Below are 13,125 nucleotides of genomic sequence, written 5' to 3'. Positions count from 1 at the left end.
TCATGCCTAATGTTTTACCTAAGGCCAACTATAATAATCCAAGGTTGATGTGATACAATCCATGCGAAAGTGATTTGCTTAAAGAAATTTGCACGCTTAGATTTAGAGACAATAATAAGCAAGATCTTATGCGGAATTGAACGATAAAATAAATATTAAAGTGGTACCTAGCTTAGATTATCTCACATGCATAGAGGTTGAGATCATTAAATAGTCAACTAAGTCTTACTTTGCATACATGAATTGTTCCAACAATAAATTCTAATACTAACAATAAGATTAGTCTATGAAAGATCCCTCATACAACTCTTCTAATTACTAGGTTTTAGCGGAGAAGCATTAACATGATCGTCATGAATTTACTAGACCACAATTGAGAGTCACTACGAAGATAAAAGATCCAGGGGAAGAGTTTACCCAAAGGAAGTAGATTCGAGGCCCCAAGGTGATCGTTTAGGTGCTTGAGAGAGTGGGCAGCAACTTTCAGGGCTTGGGAACCTTCTGGTCGACGATTGGAGGTCTTCTGGACGTCGAGACAACAGCAGGAAACTGCTGGGCTTGTTGGACAGCACTAGGGGTGACTGGATAGCCACTATGAGGGATTTGACATCAGTTTTGACTTCCCAGAATTCTGGACAGCAACCGGAATTCTCTTGACAGCAAATTCCTATCTTCAAATTCCTGGACAGCAGCAGTTTTTGGTCTTGGACAGACCCTGGACAACACCCAATCAGGGTCAGCAAGGATTTGGCTTGAGGAACTAGACTCCTTAGGACACTTAGCCCTGTAGCTTAAGGTAGTCTATCATATATACCTCATGTATATTAAGAGAGAATGTATAAAGGTGAATATAAATTCAACAAGGGTTGAGGCACTAAGGTATGACTTGAAATTTATTTGCTCCTCCAAACGGTTCATTTTAGTTTGCTTATAGTTAGGACACTTTAGTTAAAGTTCAAATATTAGTGTCTTAATGTTGTGTTAAATATAAAAAAGTTGATTGAGAGGATTTTAATGATCTTAATTTAATTTCATCTTGCTGAATGTAGATCATTATAAATGTTTGAGTTAAGGGTTGATGAGAGGTGTATTTGATATATTTTTTGGATTCCATTTGATTAGTTAATGACTTTAAAGTTGTATGTTGGTTAGGAGAATTTTAGAGATCATGGATTAATTAAGGAATTTTAGGAGTTGTATTGGTTTATGAATTCAATTTGAGGCTTGTGCGTTTATCACTTTTTATTAGCCACTTTTAATATTTAATGTTTAGGTTTGATATACACTTCTTATTTTCAAATTAATTAAGAAATGAGGTGCAAGATTTATTTTATTGGTAGCTTATTACTATTTACTTAAGTTAAGCCATAATTACCCTTGTTAAACCAAGGTCATGTGGTTTATTTCACTCTCCTTGGGGCTAAGTTAATAGCCTCATAGGTCCAGGTTGCTAAGTAATCATCTTGTTATTAAGCTTTATATTTATTGTTTAATAATTTTTAGTAGAAGGTTATCATTATGATTGGTTCATTAATGATTTAAGATTAATTATGAATTCATTAGTGTATTTTTACTAGTTGGTTTTGTAGCATTTAGGGGTCTTTTATATCATTTTTGAAGCAAATGAACATCAGAAGAAGAGGTGCAACACTAAGTTCAAAATATATATATATATATATATATATATATATATATATATATTATTCACAAGGATATCCAACAAACAATGCTAACCTATTATATATAAGATAGATTACTGTAGCAATATAGAAAAGATCAGTGTTGGCCAAAAATGTGACTATCTTGTGAATATGAGGTCAGTGTTGGTCTGGAATCACCGTTGCTCAACTACGATTAAACTATGAGGTCCCAGACCAATTCGTTCCAAAAACCAAAAATAAAAATTTGAGCCGATCAAAACTGATGGTTGAACTAGTGGACTATTTTCAATTTTAAAGAATCGTGTGATTCATATTTTGATCAGTTTATTGTCATTTAATTTTAATCGGATGGCAAGAAATAAAAGATTTTGATTAAATAAAAATAATTAATTTTTTAAATGCTAACCACTAACTCCTTAAATCCTAATTTTCCCTAGCTAAGGCCATTTGCACCGCACGCCTCCTTCGCTAGATCGCATGTGGTCATCCCTTGCCCTTTACCCTTCACCCCCTCTCGCCCTCTCCAATCCCCTCTTCCTCACATCTTGTCTAGTGGCTTATTTCGCTTGGTGAACCACAATCATAGGTTTGATTAAAACCTCAAATAGGTTTAGGTATTTTTTTATACCCTCAATGGTTTGAGCATCTCTATAATCAAGATACTTCTAACTCAAACTCCTCCAAAGAGAAAATATTTATATACAAATATTGGGTTGATGCTCCTAATATTTTCATCATTAGTACAAAATTTGAATAATATATGAATATTTTTAATATTTATTACATTACCCAATTCAATCTTTGAACCTTTAGCCTTTCCTTCTTCCAATTCAGCGTGCTCCTATTTTTAGAACCTCTTAGAACTTGGTTAACCATCAAGTTGGCCAAAAATGTGACTATCTTGTGAACAAACTCAACAAAATGGAACTAAAAACAACTGAAGGCATTTAATAGGATTGAATTATTGCATTAAAACTTCCAAAAACACAATCCTTTTGAAAAACTTTGATTTGAAGCTAATGACCTTTTGAAAACAGATCTAAACCATTTAAATAGAAAATAATAAGTACAAGAAGAGGATGGATGTCTTGTATGAGAAGACGAATCAATTAACTTTGGAACTCATTTGATTTGAATTGTCTATCCAATTTAGTTTTCTTTTTACTTTTCCTTTATTTCTCCTTTTTCTACAAGGAAAAGCTCAAGGATTCTTTTAAATTAGCACAAGGAAGAGGCGTGGCACTATTCTTGAGTCATCATAGGTGACTAATAAGATGACGTGCTTGGGAACTAAAAGGGGAAACTGGGATATAGCTTACTTTCAAAATATGTCGGTGTGAGAGTAGTCAATTTAGATAGTCAACTTAGTCTAATAGGTTTGAGATTTCAAATATCAAGATTTTTATGAATAAATATTTGAAATTCTTTGGAAATTATTGAGTGGAAAGGTGGTTATGGTGAGGTAAAGGGAGAATCAATGAGTTTTAACTTGATTTTAGAGCTGTTTTGGATTGATTTTGTGTTCTGAACTTAAAGGAGAAAATCATCGAGGATTTTAAGCAGATAAGCTTGAAGTTTATTAGATAAATGTTGAGAGAAATATTCAGTTTTGAGGGGAATGCCATGAGGTGGGAGGCATAGAAGGGGAGAGAAAAGAATATTGGGAAACGGTTAGCTTGCATATGGAAGTATACAACTGGAAATGAGGAAGATCAAGGGAGTAACCTATGAACATATGGGGACAAAAGGGGAAACTAAGAGAAAGAAACTCCCATTCTATGATGTATTGAAATTCATGGCTACTCAAGAATACCTTAAGTCATAAATTCATGAAATCAGTTATTAATATCAAAGGGTAAGAAAATTGAATACCGTTGATGTAGGAATGTTTGCTTTACTGCAAATAGGATGTATGACAACAATGTGAATGGCTTTGAGTTAAAAAAATATATTGGATGAATATAAATATAAGAAAAGGGGATGAAAAATAAATGAGAAGGTGGATCAAGATAAATAGGATATAGTAAGAACAAGTAACCTCAAGTCTCGTTGATGAATGAGGACACCATAACCGAAAAAAGAGTTTTAAGCATCACATTTGATCAAGAACTCCCCAACTAAAAAAGATAATTCCATTGATCATTTGTAACATAAAATGATTATTCACCCATGGATTATTATTTATACTTTATAGAGCAAGATCCTCAACAATAACGTATAACAAACTCACATGATAGAAAAATGAATGAAATAGCCTTAACACTAATAAAAATGTTCAAGAAGTCCAAATGGCATTAAATGATTTAAATAATTAAATAACAATAAGAAAAAGAAAAATTAGAATGACAAAAGTAAAATCAGAAGTGGCCTTAGAAGTGGCATCTCCATCACTCAGCATGCTAATGCAAGGATCTAACAAGCTTGTGCAAAAAACTGAAAGAAATCAATTAATGTATAACTCACAGCTCATAGAGCTTTCGAAGTTTTCCAAACATATCTGACGCTTGTCCACTCAGCTGATTATTTGCGAGAATACTGCATCACAACAAAACCTTTTCCATGATTAATACTAAAGAACAGAATAAAAAATCAATAAAATAAATGCATGCATTGTTCTTACAGAGTTTCAAGGTCTGACATTTCTGAAATCGAATAAGGTACCCTACCAGTAAATGTATTCCCCGCAAGATTTCTACTCAAAATGATCACCTTAACATAAGCTTAATTTTTTTCTTGCAAATAGTCACATTGTAAAGAGCATATGCTAAACTTGACATGATGTGATTAAATAGTCATTCAATATGCTAAGCTTGATGTACTGTCATTAAATAGCCAATTAAGTTAGTGTTTAAAAACTTATGCAACAATTTGTGATAGAAGCATGAAATTTCTAGTTTTAAGAGACTTCCAAATTAGGAAAACAGCTTACATGTGAACTGCGCTGGGTGGAAGTTGGTAGGGAATATCACCATGAAGATTGTTCCTGCTCAAATCACTGTACTATGGCCAATACATCAATTGTATTTAAGCTGATATACTACAAGAGATAATAGCCTTTCTTACAGAAATAACTTACAAGTAAGTTACAGATGCCAAGCTAGAAAGCTGGTAACCTAAAGTGCCAGTCAATCCAAGGCCAGACAAGTTGCTGCTAATCCATCACCAAAGGACATGAATTAAGCTTGCCTCAAGATTAGAAGACTAAACATGAATGGAAAGCTTAAATCTTGGCGAGTACGTGCAATGTTTTCACATTTCAAACTGTTCACTCTATAACAACTCATCCACATGGTACTTACCTTTAACAAAGAAACTCAAGAAAAGAATGATGCAATTACAATCTGCCTGTGCTGTGTATTTTTCTGAGGGTGCAGTATCAATACTTTATGCTATGTTAGTGATCTAGTGACTAGTTAATAAGTGGCAATGTTTAGCACTTTTGCCCCATTTTACTATCTTCGTTTACTATGCCAAAGGAGATGTATTCATAACAAAGGAAGCTACTCAATTAAATCATAATATCTAGTTACAACTTACAAACTAAAACACCATGGCATTTTACTAATTATCCATACTCTCATTTTATTTAAATTCATGTTATGCCGAACATGTGCTTATGCTTTGTACCAAAGTCTAGTAAAGAACTGCATTGATCATGAATGGCAACGTCCATAAATGACTTGAATAGCAAGGCTCTTTTGTTTCGATAAAAAACTAAATACAAAAGCAAAATTAGGGATTGAATCTATAGCTTCCAAGTTTTTAATAATTTAGCATATTTCAAAGCTTTGAATATTATGTAATGCAACCAAAATTTGGAATGCCAGTTGAATAATAAATTTGATAGTACAAAGATAAATACATCTCGGTGACAGATGAGCCTGAGCTTCCAAGATTTTCCACAGGGATCACCTCCACTTGATTTCCAACCAGTCAGCTGCGAAGGAGAATTTAGGCTTTTATACATAACAGTAAGGGCAGAAACTGTAAGAAGAAGAGAAAGAAGTCAGCCAGATGTACATGGAAGAAGATATGATTGAATGTTTAAGCTTTAAAAAAGTTCAAAACAATACAAACATTTGATTAGCATCTAAAATCCCAAAATCAGCTTCCGTACCCCCCAACAATACAAACTTTTTTTTTTTTTTGCATACTAATACAAAATCAAATCAAAGGGCCGGAGATATAATACCGTCAGGTGAATCGGTTTCTCCCGTGATGGAGATTACGAGGTGCACAAGAATGAAGACGATGGCTGCAATGAGCGCTATAAGGTACTGAGCCATCTTCAGATACAAACCCTAGCCAATCGGAGGTGAGCTTTCTCCATGCAAAGGAGAACTGAGAGATGAAGGTGGAGCTGAATGTGGCTGTTTCCAGGATTTGCCCCCATTTTCGAGGAATATTAAATCGATTTCTAAATTTAGGGAGCCGCCGTTGAGTACGGGCGGGACGCAGCCAGCCTGGGAGTTGGAAATCATGAGCACCATTGGAAAGGAGAAGAACAGCGGAGCGAGAGGACGCGGAGCCTCTTAGTCACAAAGAGTTAGAGCAGGCCATGCCCTCTTCCATTCAAGAAATTATAAAGTGCGTAGTCCGGATATTGCTTTGCTTTCCGACTTTTTTTTTTTTTTTTTTTTTTTTTTTTTTTTTTTGGACATTTAGATCATTTAAGTCAAACTCACACACACAACGCATATACATAGACTCGAACCCTGGACCTCTTAGTTGGAAGCCTAAGCTCTCAACCAATAGGCCAAGGAGAGTTGTGTTTCCGACTCTATTTCAAACTTAACTTCATCACGTGAATATTTAATAAAGATTTTGTATTTTATTTTTCACTTACCAGTCTGATCGACCGGTCCACATGATTTTTGTTCAAATTTAAATTTTTTGATGGACGCTCCTTTTTTTAATTGAAATATTCATAAAAGCTCTTAAACATTTAAGATTTTAGCTCAAAAAAATTTTGATGCCTCCTAAAAAATTAGGAAAAATCAATAAAGATGATGACTAATTTGAATCAGGACATTACATTCTTCAAGCAAAAGATATATCAATAAGATAAAGATTATAAAAGACATTATACAAACGCCCAGGAAGAGGAAGATTTGAAGTTGAAAAAAATTGCATCATAAATGAATGAAACATTTTGTCTAAACGTTTCTCCGATGTGTCAAGGGTTCAAGGAGGCAGCACCCTTCACGAAATAAATTTTGGATGTAATTGTAATTTTGAAAATTTGCTTATTTGCCTTGTAAATATGTCGTAAAAAATTTAGAATTTGTAAACTTTTGTACTACATCTTCTCTCAATAGTAAAATTTAGAGTAAGATCACAATCACATGAGAATTTGAATTATGCAATAATTATCCTAGTAATGCCTACACAAGTCACTATATCTATCCCACCAATATAATTCTGAAAGGAGTTTTAAGAAATTCTTACTCCAAATGTTGAAAGTTAAAATTCAATAAATAAAAATGTTTTGAACTTATGACGTAGATGAAAGACATATCTACCTAAGTTGACTCTTTTAATGTATGTTGTGTTAGATCTCTGTTGAGCTTGAAAGAATTTAAATTAGAGCTTTTCACTCTACTACAATGATCATATTCACTTAGAATCCAAAATCCTAATCATCATATTTTTAGGAATGATAGTATTATGTTTCAACTCTCCTAATTATTCCCTCATTCCTCTGTCGAGACAATAACTAGATTTTAACTTAAAGTACGATTTATGCAATAATTAAATCATGGACTAGAGCAATTAAAAACAACATTAAAGTTGGCAAGATCTTGAGTCAACTTTGGTCATTCATGCTTTACATCACATACGATAAGTCTACAACTAAGTGTTTAGCCAACCAAGGAAAAGAAAATACACAACATATTTCACAAGATAAAAATAAAATACAAAGATGAGTTGTGTAGAATGTCACTAGAAGCGATTATATAATGCAATGTTCACTTTTCACAATTCAGATTATTCTCCCTTAAGAACTCCATCTCTAAACACTCTATACCACACACTCAGTATTTTGCTCGAGAAAATAACTAAAAGCCCTAGTAAATTCGACCAAAATTTTATTTATATTAAGTACACAAACTGTTATTTGCACCACGGTGCTGAAAACGATGGTGTCATGGGTGTTATGAAATGAACTAGTGTTGCGGTGTCGCTAAGTTTGCCTGCATCAGAGCTAGGTTTTAATCATCGTGTCATTTCTCCTATGAACCATTCCATTTCCTACACCGCGGTGCTGTAGTGTTCATCTTCCTTGACGCTATGGCTGACTGATGTTGGGGCACTCCAAGAGATGGGACACTACTTTAATTTCATATTTTCTTAAAAATCTTATTCGCTGCAACATTAAATTATTGGTGTGGGAGCGTTGGTAGAGTAGTGGTGCTCGAGTACATGGTGTCAGTGCACTGGATTAAATCAAAAAAACACTCGAGAGAATATGCTGTGACGCCCCGAGATCTAACTTGGAAAGAATGTCGATCAATAGCCAAACAATTTACCAGAGTTATCTATAAACCTTCAGTAAGCAATCTATCAAACATCTATAAAATTTAAACATCAATATAACAGTCGATTCATATCTCAAAACATCATGTACAATACTCAGGAACTACACTATCAATACAAGTAGAAAAGCTATCCTGTCCTGAGTACAAAAAAAATCATCAAAAGAACTAAAACCTGTCAATCTGAATCAACTCCTATCTCCTGCTCCCGAGCCCTTACCTGAAAATATCAACCACATATAATGAGCTTTACAAAGCCCAGCAGGTCACCTAATACCTATAACTGAAATCAAAGCACGGCAATGCTATCAATATGCATGTCAATCTATCAATCCTTATCAGTCAATGGTCAATGAGTCTATGCAGCGGAAATCAATAGTCAATAAAACCAGTCAATGTAGCGGCAGGCAAGTCGATAAATCAATTCAATCAATGTCCGTCAATCAAATCGATACGGTCAAATCAGTACGATCTAATCAATGAAGTCAATTGAGAAAAGCGATACGAGACAAGGAATCTATAAAACAGTCAATACGGTGTAGAATAGTAGCAATAGTGGAGCTATAAGTCTATAGGCAGCAATATCAATGAATCTATACGATGTCCATGTCCATGCTATCAATGCATTATCTATATCTATCAATGTTCATATCAATGCTCAATAGTATCAATGTTCAGTAGTCAATCGATGAAATCAATAGAATCCGTACGATACAGTAAATCCGATCAAACTCAATAAAGCAGAAGTCGATAAAGCAATAAATCCGTAAATCAATACTATAAACATGCAATTTAATACTATATACTGAACAAGTACAATCTACTGGTCATGTTGCTGTTGTAGAATCCATATTGCTGTTGTAGATATCAATAATACATTGGTTCAATCAATAAGAGTCGTCACTCTTTTTGCCCGTCGGCATATCAATAAACTCCTTATGTCTCCCTTCAATATATCAATAATCAATGTTTAAAGGAAAGCCCGTCGGCCCACCATCCTGTACAGGTATCAATCAATCTTCTACCAATATTCAACCAGGTTCCACTTGTGATCAGTATCAATAATCAATTAAATAGTCAATATTACAGCAATCATATCAATAATCAATGCATATCAGTTCAATCTATCAATTTCAGACAATTCAGGAATCATACGAAAATCGGGCAGCGTAACGGCAGTCGGTCAAAATAACAAAAATCATGCAAAAAGATACAATATCCAAATCTTTCCAAATTACAATAGAATATCTATAACATCAATACAAGACTATCGATCTATAGAATCCAAATCAATTCAGGTCCTGATATTATTCTATTCAATTAAAAGCGCGTAGAATCAATTACGACCGGTAAAATCTTCGTAGAATACAGTCAAATCGTGTACAATAATCATATCTATAACATACTAGAAGTTGTGCGGTGAAAGTCGTGTCGAATCAAAATCAGGTCGAAAAGTCGACTACGAAAACACAAAACAGATCACAACTCGGTCAAAACACAATATCTTTGAAAACAGAAACAGGGTTCGGAGTCCTTACCACGAGATCTTCACTTTTCCCAACAGCAGCGTCGGACGAAAAGCGCTCCGCGGTCTCCGAAAACCAGCTTTTCTCTTTTTCCTTTTCTCTTTCTCTCTCTAAATTCAGATATTTTTGTTTTTATAAAAAGTTTGCTCTCTCTTCAAAACGAGCTGATTTTCTTATATCTGTGAACTGATCGGCCAGGCCGATATTCACATCGTCCCGTGACGATCAGACCAAATCCTGATCGTCCTGGACCTCACTCAGGGCTATTGTCTGGCCGATAATTTCTACAGTACCGATCGGCCTGGACGATCTCACGATCGGCCCGGACGATCCTGTCCAGAAATCATCCAGAAAACACTCCAGAAATCAGCTATTCAATGCACTGATCGGCTTGGACGATCTCAACTTCGTCCTGGCCGATTCTGGGAGGACAATCCAATTCAGAGAGGAACAGTAAGGGAACGAGATATTACATATGCACTATGGATATTTTGGACTAGAATTGGAGCTAAGCATGGAGCTCTACAGAGTTTGTCTTAACAGAGTTGCGATGTTAGGCTCTATTCCACATTTTCAGACCTTCTAACTAAAACTTCCTGCACAACCATAACCAAAATAATTCACAAGAAAAAAAATATAGAAATACTATAATAACATTTTCCACGAACACATACCCAATATCTACGATTAACATTGACCATTATTCAATAGAATAAGCTTTATGCAAATTCTTAAAGTGTGAGTTTTTGGCTTCGAGAGTTGGCGTTCCTTGGGTCATGAATTCAACGAAGTCGGGATTTCTATGGATCTTATTAGGGTTAAAGATGTAATGGATTGGCCGAGGCCAATCACCCTCATTGATATATGTAATTTTATTGGCTTAGCTGGTTATTACAAACACTTTGTGGATGAATTTTTTAGTATTGCTGCTTTATTAAATATGTTGACTTGGAAGTATGTCAAATATATATGGTATAATGCATGTGAGCAGAGTTTTTCGAAGCTCAAGAATTGCTTAGTGGTAACTTTTATTCTCACAATTCCTTCTAGTATTAATGGATTTCATATTTGTAACTATGCTTCACAACAAATCTTGGGTTTTGTTCTAATGCAACACAGTAAAGTGTAGCTTATACATTTAGACAACTCAATGTGCCAAAGAAGATTTACTTTATATATGACTTGGAGATTGCGATGCCTCATAATCTAATTTAGAATAATTATTTATTTATCTTTTGATAAATAACAATCAGAGCTATCTAATATTATCTATCAGTAATAAACAATAAAACAAATTATATAATATACTACTCATATGTATTCATTGCCAAAAATCATATACACTACTCAGTATTGAAACAAATAGAAACATAACCTGAAAAATTCTAATAAACCTCATACTCCTGCTCCCCCACCTTGATCTAAAATCATTTAATCATATATAATGAGCTTAAAAACTCCAACAGATCACAAAACCCTACAATTGAATTTAAAGCATGGTAAATGAGCAATATGTTTGTCAACTGTCAAATTATAACATTTATATTCATATGATCATTGAATCAGTGTAAGAATAATAAAACACAAATATAGTGTTAGTAGAATTTGTAAATAATAAAATATTATGGTATGGAAGCTAGTAAAGTTATAAACTAGTATGAGTGTCAAATATATAAAGCAATTATCGCAGCAATACAAATCAATATAAAAATCATATAAATATCAAATCAAACTATTAGCAAAGATTGATGAAATAAAATTAATGTAAGAAAATCATATAGGAATGTACACATGTTATCCATACATTTTATATCACGTGCTCAGCATATTATATGCTTAATATAAGTACAATAAATCAATAGTATCAAATAATACAAATATCTATATTAGTAATAATAACAATCTAATGGCAGGAGCAGTGGAATAATGCAATAACAATAAATCCATATAATAATAATAAATCTATTCAATAATAAAAATAATAGCTCAAGAACATGCATTTCAACAGTCATACTAAATAAGTAAAAGCCCTAGCTATCACGGTGTTTTCAGGGTTAGTAAACCATTGACTCAGTAAATAGAGCATTCACTCTTTGCCTATTGGCATAATAGTAATCTACTTTTAACTCTCAATCAGTGTATCATGTGGATTAATAGATGATAACACCAAACCACATTATTTAAAAGAAAGCTCGTCGGTCCGCCATTCTATACAAGTTAATTAGTCTCAAACTAACAAATCAGTCAGTCTTTACTTGTTTGTTTCATGCACGCATATTATTATCACAATATTATAACAGTAATAACAACCAGCTATTACTTAAGCACATATCCATATCCTTTTTTAAATGCATTATAACAAATAATGCATAATTAAGCCTAATTAAGAAGATATCAAAATGTCATAACGGTACACAAACAAAGAATCCTATTAGATAAAAATGCATATTTTTAAAAATTTACCAACTCATCATGGATGATGTAAAATAATGTTTTAAGACTTTTATTGTATTAGACTATTTTTAGATGTCAAAATAAATTTTGGGTAGAAAAAATCGTTATATTTTCAAAATCACACAACAAAAAATTGCAAAAAAATACTCAAAATATTCATAATATGAATCTCTATAACATATAAAAAGTTATACAGTGGAAATTCTGCAAATACAAAGTTATTCACATTTTTTAGTAATGAAAAAAAAATTGATCAGAAAAAATTCCAAGAATTAAAATTTTTGAAATCAGAAATAAGCTAAAAGTTCATTATAACGAGATGAGCAAATATCTCAACTGCATCGACGGACGAAAATTGCACCACAACCTCCAAATCTTAGTTTTTTTTCTTTCTTTCTCCTCACATTCTCTCTCAAATTCGCCTAAACTATCTATGTTACCCAAAATCTAAGGGAAAAATGGGATTTAATAAAGTCACATAAGTGACTTTAGATATTTTATTAAAATGATATTTTTTTAATTATATAAGGTCATGATACAATTGGAGTCACAATGGACTTAACATGACAGCTCAAATTCTACCGATCAAATATAAATACGTACTCTGAAAAAAAAATAGCAAGGATCTATATAGATAATATCATTCGACTGCATAAGATTCCCCTCGTCATTGTGTGAGGTAGAGATGGAATATTTGCTTTAAATGTTGTGGTAAAAAGTGCAAAAAGGTTTGGGTACTAGGTTAGACTTCAACACTGCATTTCACCCACAGATAGACGATCATTTAGAGTGCACCATTCAAATATTAGAAGATTTGCTGAGATCTTATATCCTTAACTTTGGACGAAACTGGGAAGAATACATTCCACTTGTAGAGTATGCTTATATTAGTAGTTTTCAAGCTAGCATCAATATGACATTATATGAAGCTCTTTATGGTAGGAAATA

The 13,125-nt window shown here is 33.3% G+C and overlaps 1 protein-coding gene across 1 annotated transcript; it reads right to left on the bottom strand.

The window, feature by feature from the left end:
• Positions 1-276: 276 nt before the first annotated feature.
• LOC114578931 (protein STRUBBELIG-RECEPTOR FAMILY 4-like) lies at positions 277-5,947 on the bottom strand. Its single transcript, XM_028692554.1, has 7 exons — positions 5,854-5,947; positions 5,524-5,578; positions 4,738-4,809; positions 4,591-4,656; positions 4,282-4,353; positions 4,125-4,196; positions 277-715 (listed from the first exon to the last, which is right to left on the bottom strand). The coding sequence occupies exons 1-7, from the start codon at positions 5,945-5,947 to the stop codon at positions 610-612; spliced, it is 537 nt and encodes a 178-aa protein (XP_028548387.1). The 3' UTR covers positions 277-609.
• Between the last annotated feature and the right edge of the window lie 7,178 nt (positions 5,948-13,125).

This window comes from Dendrobium catenatum, unplaced genomic scaffold (genome assembly GCF_001605985.2).
Source record: "Dendrobium catenatum unplaced genomic scaffold, ASM160598v2 original_scaffold_224352, whole genome shotgun sequence".
Taxonomy (NCBI): Eukaryota; Viridiplantae; Streptophyta; class Magnoliopsida; order Asparagales; family Orchidaceae; genus Dendrobium; species Dendrobium catenatum.
This window is presented reverse-complemented; position numbering and strand designations above follow the sequence as displayed.